Below are 27,168 nucleotides of genomic sequence, written 5' to 3' on the forward strand. Positions count from 1 at the left end.
TTTAAGATGCAAGACTGTAAACCTGTTCAGACTCCACTTGGTCCACAATTCAAGTTGTCAGCAGCTCCAACATCAGAAGATGAGTCTCAGATGAATGAATTCCCATATGCACAGGTTGTGGGGAGCTTGATGTATGCAATGGTATGCACCAGGTCAGACATAGCTTATGCAGTAAGTGTTGTCAGCAGATATCTCAGTTGTCCAGGCAAGGTTCACTGGAATGCTGTCAAATGGATAATGAGGTATTTAAAGGGTTCTTCTACTTGTGGTTTGCTGTATGGGAAGACTAAGAGTGACAAAATTGAAGTCATGGGGTTTGTAGACTCTGACTTTGCTGGAGATCTTGACAAAAGAAAGTCTACATCAGGATATATGTTTGTGTTAAATAGTTGCCTGATCAGCTGGAAGTCATCTCTTCAGTCTGTTGTTGCTTTATCCTCAACTGAAGCTGAGTTCATTGCAACTACAGAGGCAGTAAAAGAGGCCATGTGGCTGAGGGGCTTGCTTAATGAGCTATGGTTAAGTCAGAAAACTGTTCAGGTTTTTTGTGATAACCAAAGTGCCATACACTTGGTGAAGAATCAAATGTATCATGAAAGAACCAAGCACATTGATGTGAAGCTCCAGTTTATCAGAGATGAAGTTGGAAAGGGTACAGTGGTTGTGTCCAAGATCCATACCAGTGTGAATCCAGCTGATGCTCTAACAAAATCACTTCCCACTACAAAATTTGAGTTCTGTGTGAATCTAATGGGCATCATGCCCAAATCTAACTAAATTCAAGAAGATGAATTGTAGTTGAATGAAGGTTTTTAGGTGCTGTATTATTGAAGGGATCAACTGAATCAACTGCAAGGTGGAGATTGTGAAGATATGTGTATATGGACTTAAATGAAGAAACTGGAAAAGTAGAGAGCTGTTGTGCAGATTGACTTCAGTTGATGGGGTCTATTTGATATCTTCCGCTGACGTGGCATGAATTCGTTATAATCTGTTATAACGAAGCCCAGCACACTGATATAAAACAGAGGCTGACGAATGGTGCCTCATACTGTGCTAATATCGTCTTCATTTGTTCATCATTTTGCATAGAATCTGTTTCATTGTGATCTGTGCATAATCTTCTGTAATTCTGTAAATCACCTGTGATTGGGTTAGTTCTTGATCAATAATAATGAGTAAATTTTCCTTCTAAGTTTGCTGGTCTGTGTCTTTTGTTTTGTCTCTGGTTTAGCTTCTTTGTTCTGGTTTTTCTTGATTCGATTGTGTTCTTGGTGTTTCTACTCACCAAGATTCGTGAGTCTTGTTGTGGTTTAGACTTAAAATCTTAACATAAATCTATATCCCTTTTCATTAAAATGCTTTCATGTATTGCAATCAAAATAAACAAAGAAAACATTATCATATCTTTAAAGAAATACATCAATATACAAATAAAATTTGTTTTCTAGAAAACTTAATCGAAGTTCCAAATATTACTCAATAAATATGCTTTATGTTACTAAAATTAAAATTGTAAGAAAAATATGAATGTAAGTTTAGTATATTCCACTCACAATGAGCGCTCAAGTTTGGTTACTATCGATGGCCACAGATTGAGTCATATCAGTGGCTCCTCCTAAAAAAAAACAAAAAAAAAACTACATCATTACTTTATGAGTTTGAGAAAATACAACTAACTTTATGCAGTGTAACTACACAATGGATGTCCAAAATTCCATATTTCACCCTTAGTAATTTAATTTTAATATCGTATAATAGTACTAATAATTCAGAAAGGAGTTGTTTATGTGTTTAAACTGACTATACTGAAAGTTGTAGTTACTTCAACCTAAAAAAAAAAAAAATTCTCATTACTAACTATAAACTACTAAACATAACATAAAACTATAGGCTAATTACATACTGAATCAGGAAAACAGTAAGGGGGACATGTTTGTGGCTCCACAACGCCTTGACTCCTAAACTAATCCACCAATTACAAAAATTAACTTAGTAACCACTTTATCTACAAAGCCTCATATGATGCCATTCTCGAGCTAGATAACTAATATTTTAAGCAAATAACTAATATTTGAAGCAAATTCCATCAAAGGTAAATAAATATCAAAACTATCCCTCGTCCACCAATTATGAAAATTAGCTTAGGAGCAAACTGTATCCATTTCTGGGAAATCCTAATTATAAATAAAGTATACAAATCTTTAAATTAACTCATTTCCATAAATTTAATATAAATAGAGACAAAATGACAGAAATCTTATTTCCTTGAGTGAGAAATCCAAGTTGTATGCTTGATTTATACCTCTCTCACTCTAAACACACAATCTCTCTCTACACTTCTCTCCTTCAGTTCCTCCTTCGATGGGTTTTCCTAAATGAATTTAAAATTGGGATCACTTCAAAGTGACTCCCTAAATCAATTTTGGAGGACCTAAATCTTAATTTTTCATCAACCCAAACCCTTGAAATTTTTTTCCATTTCCTTTTCGTTCTCCACCAGTAGCTTCTCTTCTAAAAAATGAAAATGCTTTTCTTTTTAATTAATAAGGTTAATACATAAAGACTAATGGTGGGCTTGGCTTTTACTAAGCAGACTAATCAAAAAATAAATAAACAAAAATTTAATATAGAATAAATATAAAAATCTTTTTTATCTTTTAACTTATCTTTTAATAAAAGATATTTCTGTTAAAAAATTACTCCCTCTATATATATACACACACTCGAAGAACAGCCACGTGAAAAGATAGCTTGTTTATTGTTACGAGAATAGTCAAAACTTTGATGCTTGGCCAAGTAATATGAACTTGCATAAATTTCCTCCACAAGATTGATAGAGTTGTAAAACAAGTTGAGAAATTAATATTCAATTCTCAGAAAGAAAATGGTTATGGAGATAGAAATAATTGCTCGAGAGTGCATCAAACCCTCTTCTCCAACCCCACTTCATCTCAAATCCTACAAGCTTTGTTATTATTCTTATTCTTGTAATTGTTGTTAATAATAATAATAATAATAATAATAATAATAATAATAATAATAATAATTATTATTATTATTATTATAATTATTTTAACAACAACAACAACAATAATAATAATAATAATGATTGTTGTTGTTGTTGTTATTATTATTATTAAATAATTATAATAACAATCACAATTTTTATAATAAATAATGACAATAATCAACTTAGATCATTTTACTGACTTCCAACAATCCATTTCAATTTAAAGACAAAATAAACAAATCAACAACACTACAACTCATTTTAATTCTGATTTACACTCTCCATTCTATTTTACCCCATTATGATTCTAATTCATTGCGATTGCAGCCTATTCCGATTATTGATTGATAAACACATCACAAAAAATAAATAAATACAGATTCAACACAGGATAAAGGAGCGAGATTTTTTTATCTTTTACTTTGTCCTCTAATAAAAGATTTTCTTTTTATAAAATTACTCTCCATATGTATATATAAATATATCAAATAGTAATAATTAATATACTAGAAGAGCAGCCACGTGAAAAGATTGCTTGTTTAATTTATTACGAGAATAGTCGACACTTCGATGCATAGCCAAGTAATATGACCTTATGACAAGATTGATATAATTGTAAAACGAGTTGAGAAATTAATTATCAATTCTCAGAAAGAAAATGGTAATGGAGACACAAATAATTGCAAGAGAATGCATCAAACCCTCTTCTCCAACCCCTCTTCATCTCAAATACTACAAGCTTTGTCTCCTGGATCAATATCCCAATCACTACTATGCTCCTAGGTACCTTTTCTATCCCTTTAACCTTTCCGGAACGGCTGATATTGGTGCTATTGTATCCAAGAGATTGCAACTTCTAAAGCAGTCTCTATCGGAAACTTTAGTTCGCTACTACCCACTTGCCGGAAAGATGACTGATAATTATTCTGTGGACTGCAACGATGAGGGGGTCTATTTTGTAGAGGCCCGTGCTCTGATTTCTCTTAATGAATTTCTCAGCAAACCAGATCTATCATTGATCTTCAATAAATTCTTTCCAGCAGATGGCAATGATCAGAGTGGACAAATAGCAGCAGCTCACGCGGCTAAGGTACAAGTAACATCATTTGCTTGTGGTGGTCTTGTTGTTTGTGCTGGTATTTCACATATGATCGGTGATGGCACAACTTTCAGCTCGTTCATGAAGAGTTGGGCTGCAACAGCTCGTAAGACTTTGGAAGAAGCAGTCTGTCGTCCCAGTTTTGATGCTTCATCTTTATTTCCTCCACGTGATGCATACCCAAGAGAAGCAACCGCAAAAGCCCAATTCGCCCGATTTAAAAAAACGGGCAGATTTGTTACGAGGAGATTTGTATTTGAAGCCAAAGCAATAGTCGACCTCAAAGCCAAGGCTACCAGCTCCAGCGTTCAACATCCAACCCGTGTTGAGGTTGTGTCAGCAATCCTTTCCAAATGTATCATGACTGCCGTTAAAACAAAAACAGGTTCCCATAAGCCAACTTTATTGACTCATGCTGTAAATTTGCGTCGAAAGGCCAGGCCGCCATTGTCAGCACATTTAGTTGGAAACATCATTTGCCATGCCAATACATTATGCACAGATGATGAAGCAGACTTAGATGGTTTGGTTTCCCTGCTTAGGGAAGCAATAACAAAACCCGATGCAGATTTTGTGAGGAGTCTGCAAGGTGCCGGAGGGTTTCGTAATTATTTTCAAGCTCTGAAAGATGAAGATGAAGAGTATGCTGATGTGAAGGATAGAATTACTTTTACCAGTTCTTCTAGTTTTGGTTTTTATGAGATTGATTTTGGATGGGGAAAGCCTATTTGGGTTGGCCTTGCTGGTTTTGGTGGATCGATTATCTCGTTTGCGACTACTGTGGTTCTTATGAATACAAGGCTTGGAGATGGGATTGAGGCATATGTGTTTTTGCTTGAAGACTACATGAATTTTTTACAAGTTGATAAAGAGTTACTTGCATTTGCTACCTTGGATCCAAGTCCTTTAGGGTAATCTAATCGGTAAGACTTGTTGTTTGGAACAACATAATAATGGAGGGTAGAAACTTCTTTTTTGTGTTTTGGTGAAGTATTCTAATTTTTTTTCCTCATGTAATTTGTTTTGTGTTGTTGTGATGATTTAATTACTGTAAACAGTGTTTGTATTCTGGAAGAATTTAGTTTAATCTGTGTCTGTCTTGGGATTTGCGATTCAAAATAAAAGTAATAAGGATTGTGCCATTCTATAATGCCATGATTAAATTTACAGTATTAATACTATAATTAAACATAAATTGTGTAAACAAAACATAAAATTTATAAATTTAATATAAAACTTGTAAATCAACATTAATTACAAAATAAAATATAAATTTTAGAAATTAAACATAAGATTTGTAAATAGAAGATAAAATAAGTAAATTAATAAATTGAGATATTATTAGTAAATAAAATAAAAACTTGCAAATATAACATAAAACCCCTAAATCAACATTAAGTGTGAAATAAAACATAATTTGTAGAAATTAAACATAAGATTTGTAAACGGAAGAAAAAACAAGTAAATTAATATAATACTAGTAAATTGATGTACTATTAGTAAACAAAGCAAAAGCTTGTAAATATAACTTAAAGCTAGTAAATCGACATTAATTGTAAAATAAAACATAAATTTTGGAAATGAAACAAAAGACTTGTAAAGAAAAGGTAAAACAAGTAAATTTATATAAAGTTGGTAAATTAATGTATTACTAGTAAATAAAATAAAAACTTAGAATTATAACATAAAACTAGTAAATCAACATTAAGGGCAAAATAAAACATAAATTTTAGAAAGAGAAATTATCATTACACTACCTTTATTTTGCCTTATGTTCATCCAACCACTACAAAATTCTAACATGTACTTTGCACCACTTTTTTTTTTTCACATTTGTATCAACTAGCCACTTTTGCATTAACACTATTAAATAATTTTAATAAAATGACAATTATACCCCCAAATAAATTAAAAGACCATTTTATTTTATAAAAACTTTAAAAAATAAAAAAAATATAATGATAAAAATATCCCTAAATTTAATAAAAATAAATCCCAAAATTAGAATTTTTATTTTTAATAAAAATTATTTTAATATAAAATTATAATTATAAAAAAAATGAAAAATTTTGGGATTAATAAAAATCCCCTAAATTATTAAAATTTTAGGATTTATTCTTTTAAGAAATAAATTCAGTTATTTTAATAAACTTTTACAAAATTATAAATTTTTAATAACTAAATTCATTTATTTTATTAAAATTTTGTAAAATTATAATTTTTTAAAAAAGTAATTATTAAAATTTTGTAAAATCTAAATTTAGTAAAAATCAGTTGAGCACCTCTATTTGGGATTTATTTTTATTATTAAATTTAGGGATATTTTTATGATTATAATTTCTAATTTTAAAAGTTTTTATAAGATGAAATAGTCTTTTAATTTATTTGGGGGTAAAATTATCATTTTATTAAAATTATTTAATACTATTAATGTAAAAGTGGCTATTTGATACAAATGTGAAAAGAAAGGTGGTGCAAAGTACATGTTAAATTTTTGTAGTGATTGGATGAACATAAGACAAATTAAAGGTGGTGCAATGATAATTTCCCTTTTAGAAATAGAACACAAGACCTGTAAATATAAGGTAAAACAAGTAAATTAATATAAAACTAGTAAATTAGTATATCAATAGTAAAAAAATAAAAAACTTGCAAATAAAATATAAACCTAGTAAATCAACACTAACTGGAAAATAAAATATAAATTTTGGAAATAGAACATAAGACTTGTAAAAGGAATATAAAACAAGTAAATTACTATAAAGCTGATAACTTGATGTATTACTGATAAATAAAATAAAAACTTCCAAATATAACATAAAAGAAGTAAATCAACACTAAGTGCAAAATAAAACATAAATTTTGTAGATTATGCCTAAAAATTATGAATAAAAGGTAAAATAAATAAATTAATTAATTAATATAAGAGCTACTGAAAAAAAAATTCACAATTGTAAAATGAAAACTCATTATAATGTTTATTACTTTACATATTTATTGATTTTTAATTTAAATTGAGTAATGCTAGTTTTGTATTTATGTAATACATGTGATGTTTTATTAAGGATGAAATTTATTCTCAAAATTGGATTTTGAAAAAATATTATTTTAATATCTTTCATAATTGCTATAAGATGAGGTCATTTTGCATCTTTCTACATTTCCTCAAGAACAGTCCTAAATGATTTTTGAGTACAAGTAAAAAGTTTGAAACTACGTGAAGTATGCATAAGACTCAAAATTAGACATAATTTTATTGATGTATCATATATGTGTCTAGTGATGTAAGAATATTTATTTATTTTGTTTTTTCTTGATCCATATCAAGATAAATAATTGTCCTTAATTAACTTGTGTAATAAATAGATACTATTATAGAAAAGGGAAAAAATATACAAATGTCCTAGAATAACTATAGAATTTATGGTTAAACCAATTCAATAAAACTTATTCTACTTTTTTTAGCATAATTTTTTTGTTTAATTAATGAATAATTTTTTCTTTGTTTAATTAAAGAAATTTTTTTTGTAAATGAATAAAATATTTTTCACTAAAATTCTATAGAAACAATGTTAATTTTTTAAATAATTAATAATCTGGTATGAATTTACTGATTTTACTTTACATTTACTAGTTATATATATAATTTACAATACTTATATTTATCATGATATCGATGCTATAATTTTTATTACGACATTAGAATTTTCATGAAATTAATGTTTGCAAAGTGTGTCTTAAATATATCTATTAATGTTTGGATTGACTTATTTTTATCCTAAATAAATACTCACTAAATAAATTAACAAATTGATTTTTGCTTTACACACTTTTCCCAATACTAAAAAGTCTTAGTTAAACCATTTGTGAAATAATCCGTCTTGAACCCCCAGGACGAGTCTATCTAGTCTCATCAAAACTAGATAAATAATAATATAATTAGTAAGGATTCTGCTGAAAATTCAGCAAAGTCTCATTTATAAATATAACACTCCCAGTCCACAAATATGTAAAACAAGTACTCTCAAAATAATTCAATATACAACCAACTCCAATTATCAACACCCTCAACAAAAACACTGAATTTTACTCAAGATATCTCCAAGGTATCAAAAGATTATATTATAACTAATATTAATATATATTGGTTTATTCTTAATAAAAAAAACAATAAAATTATACAATCCCAAAAAAAAAAAAAAGAGATGATTAGTATGACCTAATAAAAATCACCTATATCTTTTAACACCATCATGTGGCCAGACTCAAAATATATTTACAGTAACTGGGTTGATCTGGTGTACCTGCAACCTCCTGTTGGGGGGGGGGGGGAATATAATAAAAATGAGATGAGTATAAAGCTTAGTGAGCTTAGTGAGTAGATAGTAGTTTTTAAAAATAAATTTTTATTTTTTAAAATAATAACCATATCATTTCTGAACACAATTTCATCAAACCATATGCAAGAAAACATTAATAAATCATTTAACATCTAAATCAAATTACTAACCTTAAAGATCATATATAATAACGTAGGTAATAACCATGCAAATCATATCACAATATCATATAAAATACACAAATATGAAATCATCACTAAATAAGTACCCAAGGGAATAATCTCATTGTATTCAGACCTCAACGGACAAGCAATGACGTACTAGCTAGGTACCGTCATGCCCTGTAGTTACACGGATAGACAGGGAAGTACAATCTCATATCTTGTCATATATCTCATCATATTTGTGCATGCATAATCTACTCCCTAAAGGACAAAAACGCCCAAGCACACAGCCCAAAGCCTCTTTGTGTACTCAGATAGATCTCAAAGGCCTGTATCTCATTTGTATCTATATCACTGTTATCATCATACTACATGCATATGCCCCCAAAAGGCAGAAGCATCTAAACACAAGGTCTAAAACCTCTACGTGTGTTCAGATGGGCCCAAAAGGCCTCATAATATCTGTAGCATTGTAACCAGGGAAGGATACTATCTAATGATTTTACGAGCAACATCTTATACACGTGTACATGAATATAAAATCATACTATAAATCTCATTTCCTTTTTGTTTAACATAGTTTAAATCTATTTTCTTTTCTTTATCACATCCAAATCCACTTTTCTTATCTTTAAAACACTATCATATTTTATCCAAAGTCAATATAGAAAACCATTAACCAACATTTTAATAAAATATCAATGTGTGAATTAAATATATTTCAAGAAAATTATTAAATCAGAATATTTAAAATACTTATTTTGCAAACATGCTTTACTATCATAATTAACCATGAAAATATGTTTCGTATATTTCACTCACAATGACGACGCTTAGACTTAGTTATTGTCCACACCTGCAGACCTGTTCTCGCTCGCGAATCCTCCTAAATCAATGAAATGAAATAATTATTTTTCGTAAATTTGAATTAAGACTAAATTTATGCAATGAGCTCGAAACGAACATCTATCCATAATTTACAGCTCCTGAGCGATAAAATTACCAAAATACCCTCGAGTTCGTAAATCATTAAAATACTCTGAAATCATAAATCATCGAATTACCCTCGGAATCGTAATTACAACCAATCCTCAATTTCAGAACTTACTATAACCTCTACAAGGTCAGAAATTACAAAATTGCCTTCAAAATATGAAATTACCGAATTGCTATCACCGGTCAACGGTGGTCGGGAAGCTCAGGTCTAATAGTTCCAGTCCAATGGTGCCGGCAGTGACCTCCCACACGCGACGATGGTGCCAGAATCTATCTCGACAACTGTGAACCTCCAAGTGGCCGTTCGATGACAATCTGGCCATTTTAGGTTACGGGACCGGTCGGAAAATGATGGGGGTGAGCTGAGGAGTGAAACCCAGCCGATGGCATGCTACAAATCCGGTGAAATTGACGACGATGGTGACAACTGGGATATGACGGCCAATCTTCAAGCTTCAGATTGGTACTGTGCTCGACCGGTGAGGTGGCTGAAAATCGGATATGGCCAGGTCGTGGGTTTGGGTTGAGTTTCAGGTCAGTTTGATGGCTTCCTCTCTCTCACGTGTGAACATGCTTCCCCCTTTCTAGTTTTTTCTTTTATTATTTTACTTTTTAACCACCTCTCTGTTTTTTTTTTGATACGTTACAATTTGTTTGTTATTTTCTCTTTATTTTTATTAAAATATTATTTATTATTTGAAAATTATAAATATATTCATATTTTACATTACAAGTGACGATATAAATTATATTCATATTTTACACCTTTCTGAATACCAAAAAAATCTTTAATTAAACCATTTGTTTGTTATTTTCTCTTTATTTCTATTAAAATATTATTTTTCATTTGAAAATTATAAAATATATTTGCTTTACATTACGAGTCACGATGTAAAATATAGTCATATATTACACCTTTCCGAATACCAAAATGTTTTTAGTTAAACCATTTATTTGTTTGTTTTCTCTTTATTTCTATTAAAATATTGTTAATCATTTGAAAATTATGAAATATATTCATATTTTATATTACGAGTCATGATTAACTATGGCCAATGGGCCGTGCCGGCCACCAAGTGTCGGCCCACAAGGGCTCGTGGGCCGGCACGGCACGGCCCACCATGTCATGCCTACATTTTTTTCAGTTGAGCCCGGCACGGCCCACAGCACGAGCCCTCTCGTGCTATGCTCGTGCCGTGCCCAAAAAAAGTCCACCAACTTTTTTTTTTTTAGTGTGCCTAAAAAAGCTCACGTGCCTAGCGTACTTTATTCAAGCCCACATGCCTGACGTGCTTTTTTAAGCCCACCAACATAATAATAATAATAATAATAATAATAATAATAATAATAATAATAATAATAACAATATTCACAATCATAATCATATTAATTTTAATTAAGAGAGCAATTAACATTTTATTATTAGTTTATCACAATTTCACAATAATCAATCATAATTCATAACACAACAATACATAAATTTAATTCCATAGATCATAATAATAATTAATTAAAATTAAAAATACAATCCTCGAATAATCATTATAATAATTAATTTCTAAATGAACATCGGTCAAGATTGTCATCAGAGACATTAGACTTTTTGTTGTGTTTGAAAGATTAGGAAGATGCTGAACGCCGAGTGCAATAAGATTGGCAAAATGTTTTAATTAAACAAATTGAGAGTTTGAATGTTGATCAAGATGAAGTGGATCCAAATTATGCAGAGTACTGAACATTGAAGTCACTTCCAAAGACTAGAGATTTTTTTTTCTTGTAACTTTTTTTGTAACTTTTTGAAACAATTTTTATTAGTGAGAAGGTTGTAAATTTGCAAATGATAGATGGTTCAGTAGGTGCCAACCTAGTTGGGATCTACTGTTAACTGTAGTGATGCAAATTACACCTAATTTTATTTGAATTACTAATATTATAATTGTACTTTAATTTCATTTAATGAAAATGTATTTTTTATTTATCATAATTTTTCTTGTGTATAAAATGGAAAATATTTTATTCACAAATGAAACGTATCTCTATTAATTATTAACTAAGTTATGATTTAATATTAATATGAAAAATATTTTATTATTAATTTTGTAAAAAAAATTATTTTTTATTTATAATTTATAATTTATGATATTTATAACCTTATTTATTAAAATCATGATATTTAATTATTTACTTATTCATTTAATAAATTATAAACATAAATAAATAATTAAGTAAATATCATAAATAAAATTAAATATCATAAATAACATTATTCATTTAATAAATATCATAAATAAAATTATAATATTTATAATTTTATTTATTAAAATCATGATATTTACTTATTCATTTAATAAATTATAAACATAAAAGATTAGAATATTTATTTAAACTAAGATTTAATGATTTAAATTAATTTTTAAAAGTCTATGCTAAAAAATATATTAAAACATTTAATTTCAAGATATTGTACTTTAATTTCATAACATTTTATATTTACTTTTTGTTAAAAAAATTTACTTAGATATATTTTGGCCCACGTGCTATTAATGGCTCATGGGCCGCGTGCTAGCCCACTAATGAACCGTGCTTTTTCGCGTGCAGTGCTTTGGCTCATCTCTAATTGTGCCGTGCTTTAAGGCCCGCGTGCCTAAAATTCTAGGCCCGACACGGCCCACGTGCGTGCCGTGCCGTGCCTTGTGCCTCACCGAAACGTGCTCGTGCCGTGCCGTCCGGCCCATTGGCCATCTTTAGTCATGATATAGAAAGTTTCTACTTCCTAAGGTCAAAGGATGAATCATATAGTGATTTTTATCAATTAATTAAATGTGTAGGTCACTCTCATCACCACAGCATGCTATAGCGATGCTACATGAGCTACATGAGCTGGTGAGTGAACCAACCCTCTTTAATATTATAAATAATTATTTATAATTAAAAATTAGCGAGTCCCACCACCTCAGTCAGCACCTCAGTAGAGGTGTAGAGTTCCTCCAACAGCGAATCTCACAAGCCAGCAGCAAAAGAGCACGTAACAATCGCATGATAAGTTAATGATCAATTATATATTGTTTATATATAATTTTTTGGAATTATAATGACATTACTAGTGATATTTTTTAATAAAAAAAATATTGAGACTAGTCGATATCAAGCGCGGTTCGAATTACTGCGTCTATATTGAGGAAGAAACTATTCCCGCTATTTGGTAGATCTAAAAACAAAATAATGATTAAAATTTGAGCCTAACCAGAACGTCAATTACTCAATTTAAAGTTAGGTTGGTTTAAAATATTTTCAAACTAGATTTCTTAATGAGTTGAATGAACCATTGGCAACCTCTAAAAACTATGGGCGGACCCAATTAAGGCCCATGAGCGGCTTCAGCCCTCTCGGGTCATTAAGTTTTCTTTTAAATATACCCCAAGCCCCTTCTGAAATAGTTAGATAAAATAATTTGGACACATTTTTCATACATAAAAAGACTTTGTGGTTCAATGGTAAGATGGTTATTTAATGGTTTCAAAACCTTGGTTCAAATTCTATTAGCCACATTATTTTATTTTTTAAAATATTTTGTAGAAATTACTTCGAAAAATGATATTTTCACGCATTTAAAAATAATAATTTATTGCTATTATTATTTAGAATTTAAAAAAAATAAAATTTGAGTTTATAAAACTTAAAATATATTCAAGTGAATATTAAAAAAAATCTAAATTAAATAAAAAATTTTAAACTAAGCCCCCCCCATTTTAGTTTCTGGGTCCGCCACTGCTAAAAACCTTTTAATACCCTTAGATATGTTATAAATTTATCATTCATTAACATTATATTTTTGGACCAAAAATAAAATTTAATAAAACATGCTCTCCATTTTAAGCAAAAGTTCACATTATAAACCAAAAAGAAAATATATTTTGCTAAAAATTACCATGCAATAAAAAAAAGTGTAAGTTTTTAAATTTTGCATTATTAAATATAAACAAAGTTTTTTGGTTATATGTTCAATTGTAATGATGAGAAAGATGAAACATTAAAAAAATAAAATAAAATTGAGGAAAATGCTTAATTAAGGTTATTTTTTGTCATTTGAGGAGATGTTATGAGAAATTATATTATTTTTAAATTTTAATTATTTTAGCTGGGGTGACCAAAGGAGAGGGGTTGTAAGAGAGTTTTAGAGGGATGTCGATAGTCCAACTCTTTCTTTGTTTTGGATAACCAACCAATGGCTCACTTCTATTTAAGACCCTGTTTGGGATTGAGGTTAAAATTCAATAAGTTGCTTATTTTATAAATTTTGACAAAAATAATGTTTGATAACCTTTGTACAATTTGTTTATTTCATAATTTTCTCCATTTTAACTGTATTTTTTTAAAAGCAAATAGAGGGTTGCTTTTCATAAGCAGCTTATTTAGTAAGTTACTACCCCTTTTTAAAATTCCTACTATAATCTTAATATTTTAACAAAAAGATAATTATGTCCTATTTTTCCATACACCTAATAAATAAGCCATTAGATATCACATTACCAGCATAATTGAATTACCCTTACATTATAAAGCTTTGATCCAGTAAATTTATATTTTTCATACTTTACTTTTATTTCTTATTATGAGATTTAATAAGACTTGCATATGATTACGTAAATTTTCTTTGAACTATGAACAATTTCACATGAAATTTAACCATGAATTTTAAAATTAATTTCATAACTATTGATTTTAACATTCAATCATTTTTTTTTCTATATACAAGGTGTTTTATTGCAATAAGTTTAATATGAATGTAATGCATATATATTTTTTATTTTATTTGGATTATGTATTCATATGAATTTTTATCATATTTTATGTATCAGATTATGAAGTTCATTAGATTTCATATAATTGATTTTTTTTTCACTTTATGTAATTTTATGTATTTTAAAAAGAAAAAGGCATGTCTAAACATTATTAAACATACTCTAAAAAATGAAAAGTAATTTAAAATTATGTCTATTTTGTTCATTATATAATAAAACAATACTTTCGTAAAAAAATTTACCAAACACATGTACACTGCTTTTTAAACTCACAACAATTATAACAACACAATTTATCAAACACCAATCTACTTTTTTTAATCAGCAGTTTATTTACTTTGTACAACAGAAGCAACTTATTTAATCAGTTACCGCAATCCCAAACTGGCCCTAAGGATAGAGTAGGACTATTGGTTCCTCTTAAATATTTTTGAAAATTTGTTTAATTATTTTATAACTTTACCCTTTATTAGATTTATATAAGAGGACAAATTCTAATTAAACCCCATCTAAAAATAAAAAAAAATTTAATAAAAATTCTAATAATTAAAAAAAAAGCAAATAAAAAGAAAAGCTAGTCAACGAAAATATTAGACAATTAATTTAAAACCTTTTCATTGGTCAATTTATTCATCTAATGTTTTTGGTCATTTTATTCATTATGTTTACGAAAAATTTGGTCATTTTATTCATTATGTTTACGAAAAACTTTGTAAAAGCTAGCATTGGGTTTTTTTTTTTGGATGCTGCTCATGATCATAATATGTTTTTTAAAAAAAAATTCACTAGTATGCATACATACATGATGTCGAAGAGAAAAATGAAGCATGCAAATCCATAGAGCATGGAGCATGTAAAAGAATTAATTAAAGTGGAGCATAAGAGCATGAAAAAGAATTAACTAAAGTGGAGCATGGAGCAGGGGAGTATGAAAAGACAAACGCTTAAACCGCACGGTTTATGCGTTTTCCTGAACGTTTCCGCACTTTAAAATTCCGGATTGGAACATTTTTGTATATATATATATATTTCATGTGGATACGCTATAAAGTCATATATTTATTAGAGTCAATATTTATTTTACTATAAAGCTATATAGTTTGATAGAGTGTCTTTATTAACTTCAGTAAATCATATGGTATGATAATATGTCCGAAAGAAAAAAATAAAAATGTTCACATGAGAGAAGGACTATATATATAAACACAAAATGTGCATAATTTTGTTGTAATATATTGTTTCAATTAGTTGTACACAATTTAAAATGGAAAAAAAAACCTGTAAAGAGCAAATCCTCAACTAATAAGAAAAAAAATACCCCGTACGCAAGATGTGTGTGTGTCTATATATACGTATAAATAAGTATACATCAAATGTCAATACTTTAGTCGAAGAAGGGACGTGAAAAGATCGGTTGTTTATTATTAATGGTCAACAGTTTGACACTTGGCCAACTGATGTGAACTTGAATAAATTCGTTGACGAGATCGGTAGAATTGTTAAACAAGTTGAAAAATTATACATATCGAGATCGAGAAAATTGTATCAATATATAATTGTCAAATGGAATGGAGAAGAGGCAGCAACCTGACCGTCGACTGGGCCGATAAAATTTTGGTTCCAAGAACAAATAGAATCTCTTTATCACATGTGGAATCTCGGTTTACCAATCCAACTACCATTACCTTTTTTTTTCCCCCTTCAAATTTGTTTGCTGCACATGACATCCCATGTGCAGCAAAATATTGGCTTTTGGATTCACATCCAAGGACACCGAAGCATGCTAGATGTTTTATGTATCCGAGAATTTTTGGATTTGAAAATCTCCCTTTATATGTAAGTGTGTGTGTATATATATGCTCATTTTCAAGTGCGGATGTCAGTAAGTGAGTCTATCTAATTTCATCAAACATGACTAAACAAACATATCAATAAGAATCTTATCAAAAATTCAATAGAGTCCCCTATATTTTTTACATTTCCAACTATTAAATTTGTAAAATAAGCACTCCCAAAATAATTCAATAGACAACCAGGTTCATTAATCAACCTTCTCAACCATAATACCATACTTCATAGTAAATAATATACTTAAGCATTCTTATCCTAAATGATCTCATACAAATACCACTCAATATCTCCACAATATCAAAAGAGTATATTTTAGCTAATGCCAACAAACATTAAACATCCATATTTATCAAATCATATTATAATTATACAATTCAAAATGAGGTGATCAAAATGCCCTAATAATATTATCTATGTCTCCTAGCACCATCACACGGTCAAAACTCAAAATTAACTAAAGTCACTAGGTTGACTGGTTTACCTACAACCTCCTACGGGGGGACGGGGTCAAATATAGTAAAATGCAGTGAGTATAAAACTTAGCGAGTGGATAATAGGTTTTGAAAATAAACTTATTTTAAAATGATTATATTATTGCAATATACAGTCGTGCAAGTGTGTAAAATGTCGCAACTATTATAAGAACCTAGCATTCTATTAGTGCAAAAAATACATTTTTTGGATAAGAAATATGTCATCTGACTATTTACTGGACTATAGTCGTATATTTTAGCAAATTGCATACTTCTGTTATGTATGTATAAATTTACACGACTGCAGTCATGTAAATGGGTAGATGGTTCTAGGGATGGCAAAAATCGGGTCCGGGTCCGGGTTTGGCCTTTCCGGTTCCGGACCCAGATGCCAATTCTCCTTTCTAGATCCGGATATAAACCCGTATTTTCTTTCTCCGGGTCCGGTATGGGTTCAACTCGGAAAAATTCGAGTTTCCGGATTGCGGGTTTTGAACCCGAAAAGTTGGAGACTGGAACAATAAAGCCTTTGTGCATGCCCCTTTTGACTTTGTACAAGAGTGGATTAGCGGTTTATTTGAGGTGTCGGTTGAGACACCGGCGAGTCCAGGAGGCAGCAGCCATGAAAGCAGTGAGCAAGGTTTGAGATCCAGCATCCACGAACAAGAGAGAGATGAGATCGAGCGCCAACAAGAGTGGATTAGCAGTTTCTTTAAGGTGTCGGTTGAGGCACCAACGAGTCGAGGAGGTGGCAGCCATGAGAGTAGCGAGCAAGGTTTGAGATCCAGCATCCAAGAACAAGAGAGAAATGAGATCAAATTTGATGAGAGATGAGAGATAAGGTTGAATTTGATGGTGCCAAAGATTGTTTGTTGCTTTTGATGATGAATTGACAATGATTTAAATTGATGTTGAGGATGATATTGATTTTATTATTGTTGATAATGAATTGACGATGGGTGGATGATGATGAATTGAATTGATGTTGAGGAAGAGGAAAATAAAGGTGGCGGCTGGGGTGGGGATTTACGGTTTCTTTTCGTTTCTTTCCTTTTTTTTTTTTACTTTTGGCTTTTATATTTATATTTAATAATAATAATTAATTAATTAATTAATTATTAATATTTTAGTGCGGGTCCGGGTTTCCGGAATCCGGGTTCGATTGAACCCGCAACCAGACCCGCATGTATCCGGGTTTGAAAAAATGCTATCCGGATCTGCATTTTTATGCACCCGGAGCGGGTTTAACCCGGACCGGATCGTCCGGGTTTATCCGGGTCCGGAAAAATTTGCCATCCCTAGATGGTTCCACATGCTGTTATATGTCTTCTTTGATTTTATTTTTGTATTTGTTATATAATTATTATATGTTGTATTATTATAGGAAAGGAGTTCAGTACATATGCCTATTATGTTTCATGGTGAATGGATTGAGCAAAATGGCCATTATAGATTTAATGTTACAAATAAAATGGTGACACTAAACATGCATGAGTTTATTTTTAAAGATGGTTACCATGATGGTCGAGTCAACATTCTTGATAAGACATGCAATTGTCAGGAATTTCAACTCGATCAACTATCTTGTGAACATGCATTTGCATGTGTAGGTATGGACAAACATTATCTATATATGATATGTGTTCTCACTACTAGCTGGGCAGAGTGTTTGGAGCAAATTAATAGCTATGATAATTGAGTAGCAACTTGTGTTCACTTAAAGCTTATTTATAATTCTGACATGTATTAGACTTATGCTATTTGATGTAAAAAAATTATTGTTATTTTATGTATTGAAGTTTGATATATTACAGCTTATGTTGATTGTGTTATCATCCTGATGAGTGTTTTAGCTAGCTTTTATTCTCCGTCCATTTACTCGACTACAGTCGTGTTTTTATGAAGTTACCTGACTCTTGTTGTGTATATCTAAATTTACTCAACTATTACCATTTATTAATATATGAATAATTGATGTTTAATTGATGGGTAATGATTTACAAGTGTCAAATGATCAAGAATAACAAGAACATCATGAATTCCAATGACAGAGGTGTGTAGATCTATGAAGGTATTCGACTTTAGTCTTGTGTATTTATGAAGGTATTTGACTGTAGTCGTGTATATATAAAGTTACTCGACTCTACTCGTCCATCTATGAAAGTACTTAACTGTAGTCATGTGTATAGATGAAGATACTCAATTGTAGTCATGTATCTATAAAGATACTTGACTATAGTCGTGTATTTGGGTTGAGCATTCCTTCAATGATTATGACCATCCTGTTATATTACATATATGATGCAAAACTATCTTTCGTTCTTCCAATAATACATTTAACAAAAAATAAAACTTATATATGATACAAATCTATCTTCAATTACATCAAATGTCAACTATATCCCCATTGCAACTGTTATATCTCATAATAACTTATCCAAAAAATGACGAAATCCTAGTCCTAGAGTTCTTTGAGTGCGTGACACAACATAGTTGGTTTCGACAACCTATGTTCAAATAATTTAATAGCCAATGCTTGTCTAACATCATTTTGTTGGCAATATATGTTGATGTCAAGGCCATGGGCTAGGGCCTCCAAGTATCGCAACAAAATTAATTGCTCCACAATCACCACTAAATAAACATTCTTATTTAAGGTAAAAGAGATAAGCTAAACATCTAAGGGCAATACAACATAGACTACACTAAACCAAAGCACTTCCACAAATAAACACAAACCCAATCGAGTTTTGCTCCTGTACACCACCTTCAAGCCAAATTTACCCACAAAAATCTCAACCTAAAATTCCTCAAAACTATAGCTTCTAAATTGTAGACCAAAATGTAGCTTCTTCTATGACATTTATGTAAAGAAACAAGCCCAAAAACAGCACAAGCCCATTCAATTCTCAGAAAAACTTCTCCAAAGTCTATAAATAGGCTAATATTTTCAGAAACCCAGTTCTAATCCCATGTAAAATTAACCCTAAAACCACCAAACTTCCTAATTTGGTCAACCCCCCAATTTTCGGTTCATTAAATCAAAACCCCTTCATAGTTTTCCTATTTCCTCTCGGCCTCAAACCTCATCAAGAAGATTCCATAAACAAAACCTTTAAAACACTTATGCATTCTAGAATTCTCTTTGCTTTTGCAATAGAGCAATGTCAGATTGACTGAAACCAATGCCACCCGAGCTCATATAAAAACCTATGCACTAGGGGTGCCAATCTGGGTCAAAACTTATTTATTTGATTAGATTTGATTCGATATGAATTAAATAAGTTTAGGTTTGAAAAATTAATTCGTTTAATAAACGGTGAATTCGATTTGATTCACTAATTAAAAAAATTGGGTCCGGATTTGAGCATATTGACTCATTTATTCATTGAGAATTCATTTAATAAATGAGTTATAACCAAATCGAACACGATCTATTCATTTGAAATTCGTTTATTATTTGTTTAATTCAACTAATCATATATTATATGTCACGTTAGTTTGTTAAGAAAAATATTGTATAAAACTATGTACCTGTAATATTATTTTATTTTACTATGTTAAACAAAAGTTGGACAATCTTTTTAAGAAAATAAGATGGACTTTGCATACATTGATTTCATGGCAATCGTATTATTTTCATTTTTAGATCACAAATTTCATCAAGTTCACCCCAGGACAGTTAGAAATTAAACTGAATTCTTCCAAAATACAAACAAAGATTATACTAAATCATCAGAACACACAAACAAATTACACAAAATATATTGAACATACTCCCAAACAAAAAGGAAATTGATATACCCTCCAAGATTGATCTTTATTATGTTGTTACAAACAAGAAGTCTCTGACCAACCAAGTTAGGTTACCCTAAGGGACTTGGATCCAAGGTAGCAAATGCAAGTAATTGTTTATCAACTTGTAACAAATTCACGTCGTCTTCAAGCAAATTCACCCATGCCTCAATCCCATCTCCAAGTCTTGTATTCATAAGAACAATATAAGGATAGATCGAGATAGTCGATCCACCAAAACCAGCAACGCTAACCCAAATAGGCTTTCCCCACCCAAAATTGATATCATAGAAACCCTTAAAACTACACCAACCGGTAAACAGAATTCTATCCTTTACCTCCGTATATACTTCAGCTTCATCTTTGATTTCTTGACACAAGTTACGAAACCCTCCGGCGCCTTGAAGACTCTTCACAAAATCTCCATTCAATCTTGTTATGGCTTCTCTCAGCTGGCACACCAAATCATCAATTTCTACATCATCATCAGTGCATAATGTATTTACGTAGTAAATAATGTTGCCAACTAAATGTTCCGACAATGGCGGCTTGGCTTTTCGATGCAAGTTTACTGCATGAGTCAAGAAAGTTGGTTTATGAGAACCGGATTTTGTATTGACGGCAGCCATGATAGGTTTGGCAAGGAGTGCTAACACAACTTCAACACGTGTTGGATTTTGAACGCTGGAGCTAATCGCCCTAGCTTTAAGTTCTGCTATTGCTTTGGCTTCAAAAACAAATCTCTTTGTAACAAATCTGCCGGTTCTACAAAACCTGGTGCCCAGAGCAAGTTGGTTTAATTCTCTTGGGTATGCATCATAAGGAGGAAATAAAGATGAAGCATCATAAATAGGATATGGTACTGCTTCTCCCGAATATTTACGACCTGTGGCAACCCAACTCCCCATGAACGAGGTGAAAGTTAAGACATCACCAAACATATGTGAAATACAAGCGCAAATAACTTGACCTCCGCAAGCAAATGATGTTACCTGTACCTTAGCCGCATGTGCTCCTGTTATTTGTCCACTCTGCTTATTACCATCGACTGGGATAAATTTATTGATCAAGCATAAATCGGGTTTGCTGAGAAATTCATTAAGAGAACTTTTAGCTCGGGCCTCTTCGAAATAAATCCCCTCATCGTTACAGTCAATAGAGTAAATCTCGGTCAACTTTCCCGCAGGTGGGTAATACTGAACCAAAGTTTCTGATAGAGACTGCTTTAGCAGCTGCAATCTGTTGAAGAGAATAAGATCAATATTAGCTGCCGCTCCAGAAAGGTTGAGGGGATAGTAAAAGAATAGGGAAAGATATTGGTGATTCTGATATTGATGGAGAGACATAGCTTGTAGGACTTGAGATGGAGAGGGGTTGCAGAAGAGGGTTTGATGCATTCTCTTGAAATTGTTTTAACCTCAATTTTCCTTTTGAGTATTCTTGTAGGAACTAAGGTGCTATGAACAGATTAAGCAACCTTAGATCCTGCCAAAGATCACCAACCAACTAATCAAGATGCTCCAAGATTGATGACTGAAAAGCTTTGACTAAGATGAATCTATGGAACTAGACAATTAACCAATTGGATTTAAGAAATCAAAAGATGTAGAACAAACAAAGAACAAAAGAGACTTTACGTGGTTCAGCTAGATTTCTCTAGCTTACATCCACGGGAGGGCAAATATCAGCTTTATTGATTATCAAGATGAATTACAGAGTAATGCCATTGGCTACAGAGGAAGATCTGAACTGCTTATTTATACCAGTCCTTTCTCTCTCTATAGCTCTCCCTCCACACCAATCTGTTGCTTCCACATCAGCTGCTTGATAACAGCTTTATAACGAACCCAGAAATTCCCCAGCAACTCACGTGAGTTCTTCATGCGATAACAGCTTTTAACGAACCTTGCGAGTAGGGATGGCAATGGGGAGGGGAGGGGAGGGGACCAATCTCCCCATACCCATCCCCGATATTTTGTTATGTCCCCGTCCCCTCCCCGTCCCCGTCAGAATTACTTAAGTGAATCCCCATCCCCTCCCCGAATACTAACAGGGGATCCCCGAGGGTCCCCGGTCCCCGAATAATTAATAGTCTAATACATTTTTTTTTTCGATTTTAAATTAATCATATTAAAATAAAAAATTCAGATAAAAATAAAGTTCAAAATATATCTTGCATTAATATTGATCCATTTCAAAGTCACATTCAAAAATATAAATTATTAAAATAATTATCTTTGTCAATGACTCAATCTTCATAATCCTACAATAAAAAGAAAAAAAATTATTTTTATATCGACAATAAAATAAATGTAGATACTTAATTAATATTTTTAATAAAACTATTTACCTCCTGCTCCTCCAGTTCTTCCTCGAGAAATGTGGCAAATTGAGAGCTAACCTCAGATTTCAAACCTAAAACAATGAAAATGATATAAGTAACGTAACTTATAAGCGCAAATATTAATAACTGTATAATATAATTACAATGTAAAATAAACTCATACTGCTATTGTAAGCTCGTAACCAACTTTGACAGCATATTAAGGCCTCCAATGTGCTTGGATGAAGTTTGTTACGGTGTGAGCTCACAACTCTACCACCGGTGCTAAAAGCTGATTCAGAAGCAACTGTTGTAATTGGAATTGCCAAAATATCTCTAGCAATTCGAGCTAATGTAGGATACGAATTAGGATTAGAACTGTTGTAAATTATAATTAGGCAGCTCTCTCCTGTATCATTGTGGTTTGGATTAAAAATTTAAGACTTTAATTAGTTAATTAAGTTTAAAAGTTTAATAATATAACTATTTTAATATTTATTATTTTTAACAATATTTATAATTTTGTTATTTATTTATTAGTAATTTTAAAAATAAAAATAAAATTAAAAATTAAAATGGGGAAATGGGTAGGGGATGGGGATTCCACCTCATCCCCGTCCCCTCCCCGAATAAAAAATTGGGTAAAAAATTTTCCCCGTCCCCTCCCCGAATAAAAAATTGGGTATAAAATTATCCCCGTACCCTCCCCGAATGGGAAAAATCCCCGAGGGTACCCGTCCCCGTGGGGATTTTTGCCATCCCTACTTGCGAGCGAGATAGAAGCACGTGATACGAGCATGCCTCACTTAAACTTAAACGGCAAGCTCATATGTCGTTCAGCAGAGTGTTTCTTTTGCTCCTCAAAACGCATGTCTTCATGTCGTTGAGCTTAAGTGATTTCAGCTCTAAACGCAAGGTCTTCTGCCGTTTTGGTTTTCTGGATTTGCTTTCACAAACAACAATTCTTAATTAATTCTTAACGTTCTTGTTTTACAATGCTACCAATCCAGTCAGGTCAATTTATACAAAAGTACATCGCTTGGCCAGGCATCAAAATGTTGGCTATTATCGTAATAGACGAGATCTCTACAACAAAATGTCCAGGCATCAAAATGCGTGGCTATTATTGTAATGATAAAGGACCCATTTAACGTGGCTGACGTTGCTGCTTCTGGTCTTTTCTGATTTTGTAAGTAATAATGTTTTCCCTCTCTGGGGCCACTTTCGGGATTTATATCGTTACCATTAGACCGATAACGTTTGATTTCTCACTGTCAAACATTAGATCAATAAAGTTTGATTTCTCGCTATCAGACAGACAGATTATGGTACTTATTTTTTTTCAGATCGAGATTCTTCCATGATCTTTTTTGTTGATGTAAATACACTTATATTGATAGTTAATAAATTATAACATAATATATGTAACGTAAAAGACAAATTTTCTAAGGAGTCTACCTAAGCATAGAGAACTACTCCACTAGCGATAGCACAAGAAGAATTTTGCGGTTTGCTGGACCCACCTCAAATATGGTGGATGAAGACTCATTCAAATCAAAAAGCGAATTCTCCTTAATGGACACAACATTACCAGTTAGCATAGTTTTAAGATCGGAACATAAAGTGTACTCGATTTAAACCCGATGACTATGTGTAATAACAAAAATATAAAAAGAACTGCACAACCAGTGAAGCCAAACGCATTGAATATCAAAGAGTGAAGCCAAACGCACCCGTAATTTAAAAGCAAAAGCGGCTAAAATACAGAAGAAACGCGGACCTTAACAATGGAACTAATAATTTTAACCTCACAATTGAACGACACTGGTGGAGTCTACAAGACCCGTTTTCATACGCTACTCACTTATTGTTGTTTGGCCAGCTTCAGGGGACTTGGATCGATGGTTGCAAATTCAAGTAAATTTTTATCAACTTCTAACAAAGCCATGTCTTCTTCAAGCAAAGACACCCATGCCTCAATTCCATCTCCAAATCTTGTATCCACAAGGTTGATTATAGGTGAGAACTGGAGAATCGATCCACCAAAGCCAACACAACTCACCCAAATAGGCTGTCCCCATCCAAAATCAATACCATAAAAACCAAAAGTACACCAACTGCTAAATATAACTCTATTCTTTGCGTCCGAACAGGCTTCAGCTTCATATTTAATAGCTTCACTAAGTTTAAGTAACCCTCCAACACCTTGTAGGCTCTTCACAAACTCTCCATCAAATTTCGATATTGCTTCCCTCAGTTGCCACACCAAGCCATCCAAATCTACTCCCTCTTCTGTAAATAACGCATTTGTATACCAAACGATGTTCCCAATTAAATATTCTGACAGCGGGGGCCTTGCTCTTGGACGCAGATTTACAGCATGGGACAATAACATTGGTTTGTGGGAACCTGACTTTTTGTTTACGACAGCCATGATGGACTTGGAAAGGATTGCTGACAAAGCCTCGATGCGTGTTGGATTTTGAACGCGTGAGCTTTTGGCCTTGGCTTTGAGTTCAGCTATTGCTTTGGCATCAAATACAAATCTCCTCTTCACAAATGTACCAGTTTCAAGAAGTCGAGTGTACGAGGCATTTGAGACGGCTCTTAATTGATGAAATAAATCATCTTCATTAGGAAGAAACAAAGATGAAGCATCATAATTAGGACATATAAATATGGTTTCTTCTTCCGAAGTTTTCTTACGAGCTGTGGCAGCCCAAGCCTTCGTAAACGAGCTAAAACTTGTGCCATCACCAAACGTATGTGAAATACAAGCACAAATAACAAGACCACCACATGCAAATGATGTTACCTGTACCATAGCCACGTGAGCTCCCGCTACTTGTCCACTCTGTTGGCTGCCATCTACCGGACATAATTTATTTATCAAGTTCAGATCGGGTTGTATGAGAAGTTCATTGAGTGGACTTTTGGCTGCGGCTTCTACAAAATAAACTCCCTCGTCGTTGCAGTCAACGGAAAAGTTGTTTGTCAATTTTCCAGCAAGTGGGTAAAAGTGAACTAAAGTTTCTGATAGAGACTGCTTCAGTAGTTGCAATCTTTCCGAGACAATATGATCAATATCAATGGCGGATGAAAGGTCGTCTTGGTTGAGGGGATAGTATAGAACCCTTGGAGCGTAGGCATTACTCAGAAATTGATCCATGAGACAGAGCTTGTGGGTTTTTAGGTCAAGTGGTGTCGGGGAAGAGGGTTTGATGCTCTCTCTAGAAATTATTTCTACCTCCATTTTCTTTTTCAGAGCTTTCTTGAATTGATTGGCTAAAAAGTGTTTGAATACTTTTGCTATCAAATTGAGTTGTATTTGATTAATTCTGGAGCGATTTTGAGGGTCCGCCAGTGTGAACTGGGTGGCGATATTTCAAACATTGACAAATTTTTTAAGGAAACTGATAAATGTGCCGAAAGAAGGACAAAAGTGAAGTCAAAAGATGGTGCGATTCCTCTATAAAGACAAAAAAAATCAACAGTAAATTAATTGACAATCTGCGACCGTACGATATTGCGATGATAATTACTGCGAAGGCGATTAGATTTTTACAATTGTAAAATAATCAGTAAACAAGTTTGAAATGGACTACGATAAAAGTTCAGTAAAGGACGAATGAAATGAATTTTAATTTCGAAAGGTTTAAGTGATGCATTTAAAGAATTTTTTATCTTCGGGCTTTTTTCTTTTTTTTCACAAACTACAAGAACTCAAGAAAAAAATACTCTATTAAACGTTTAACTCATAATGTGCATGGAATGTGAAATGTGGATAAATTTTCCTTTGGACTCTCCAATTCGAGTTAATTACTTCATATATTTTAAGATTTACCCAAAGCACCCGTATCGTTACTTTTGTAGAAGTTGGATCTTAATTAAGGGTGAAATAGTATTTCTATTTGATATAACTTAAAATTCAAAGACCGCCCCCTTAAAGGGAAATACGTACAAGGAAAGTGGAGTAGACCAGGGCCGGCTTAATCATATTTGGGGCCTTGGACAATTAGTTTTAATTAGTTCTTTTTAATTGGTTCTCCTATGTATAGTTCTCCTATGTATGCCCAAGAAAGAATAAAGTTGGATCCAAAATTTAGAAGAAGTATTTTTTTGGGATATGCTGATGGAGTGAAGGAGTATCGTTTGTGGGACCCCACTACCCACAAGATCATCATCAGCAGAGATGTTATTTTTATAGAAGATCAATTACAAAGGAAAGATAAAAATGATAGCACTATAAAGGAAAAGTCAGAGACTGTTCTGGTATATGTGGAAAATAATCCAAAGCACGATGAACAAGAAC

The 27,168-nt window shown here is 31.9% G+C and overlaps 3 protein-coding genes and 1 long non-coding RNA gene across 7 annotated transcripts; 1 reads left to right on the top strand and 3 right to left on the bottom strand.

Annotated features, from left to right (window-relative positions):
- Positions 1–3,671: 3,671 nt before the first annotated feature.
- LOC102619032 (stemmadenine O-acetyltransferase-like) lies at positions 3,672–5,027 on the top strand. The gene has a single exon (XM_006464815.4). The coding sequence runs from the start codon at positions 3,672–3,674 to the stop codon at positions 5,025–5,027; it is 1,356 nt and encodes a 451-aa protein (XP_006464878.3).
- Positions 5,028–8,191: 3,164 nt separating this feature from the next.
- Positions 8,192–10,289, bottom strand: LOC127903708 (uncharacterized). Its single transcript, XR_008056485.1, has 3 exons — positions 9,779–10,289; positions 9,439–9,502; positions 8,192–8,426 (listed from the first exon to the last, which is right to left on the bottom strand). It is a non-coding gene; the product is annotated as an uncharacterized LOC127903708 (long non-coding RNA).
- Positions 10,290–20,524: 10,235 nt separating this feature from the next.
- LOC102618449 (stemmadenine O-acetyltransferase-like) lies at positions 20,525–23,561 on the bottom strand. Of its 4 annotated transcripts, none has more exons than XR_008056484.1 (2): positions 21,526–23,561; positions 20,525–21,419 (listed from the first exon to the last, which is right to left on the bottom strand). XR_008056484.1 is itself a non-coding variant. In XM_052444251.1 (2 exons), exon 2 carries the CDS (start codon positions 21,928–21,930, stop codon positions 20,605–20,607), a length of 1,326 nt encoding a protein of 441 aa, XP_052300211.1. In that variant the 5' UTR covers positions 21,931–22,948; positions 23,041–23,561; the 3' UTR covers positions 20,525–20,604. The 4 variants fall into 4 exon arrangements, 3 of the variants coding, with proteins under 3 accessions (XP_052300211.1, XP_024956703.1, XP_006464648.1); XM_052444251.1 differs by having other exon boundaries at positions 20,525–22,948; positions 23,041–23,561; XM_025100935.2 differs by having other exon boundaries at positions 20,525–21,307; positions 21,532–23,561.
- Positions 23,562–24,545: 984 nt separating this feature from the next.
- LOC102618165 (stemmadenine O-acetyltransferase-like) lies at positions 24,546–26,271 on the bottom strand. Its single transcript, XM_006464584.4, has one exon. The coding sequence runs from the start codon at positions 26,107–26,109 to the stop codon at positions 24,721–24,723; it is 1,389 nt and encodes a 462-aa protein (XP_006464647.1). The 5' UTR covers positions 26,110–26,271; the 3' UTR covers positions 24,546–24,720.
- Positions 26,272–27,168: the final 897 nt, after the last annotated feature.

This window comes from Citrus sinensis, chromosome 7 (assembly GCF_022201045.2).
Source record: "Citrus sinensis cultivar Valencia sweet orange chromosome 7, DVS_A1.0, whole genome shotgun sequence".
Classification (NCBI taxonomy): domain Eukaryota; kingdom Viridiplantae; phylum Streptophyta; class Magnoliopsida; order Sapindales; family Rutaceae; genus Citrus; species Citrus sinensis.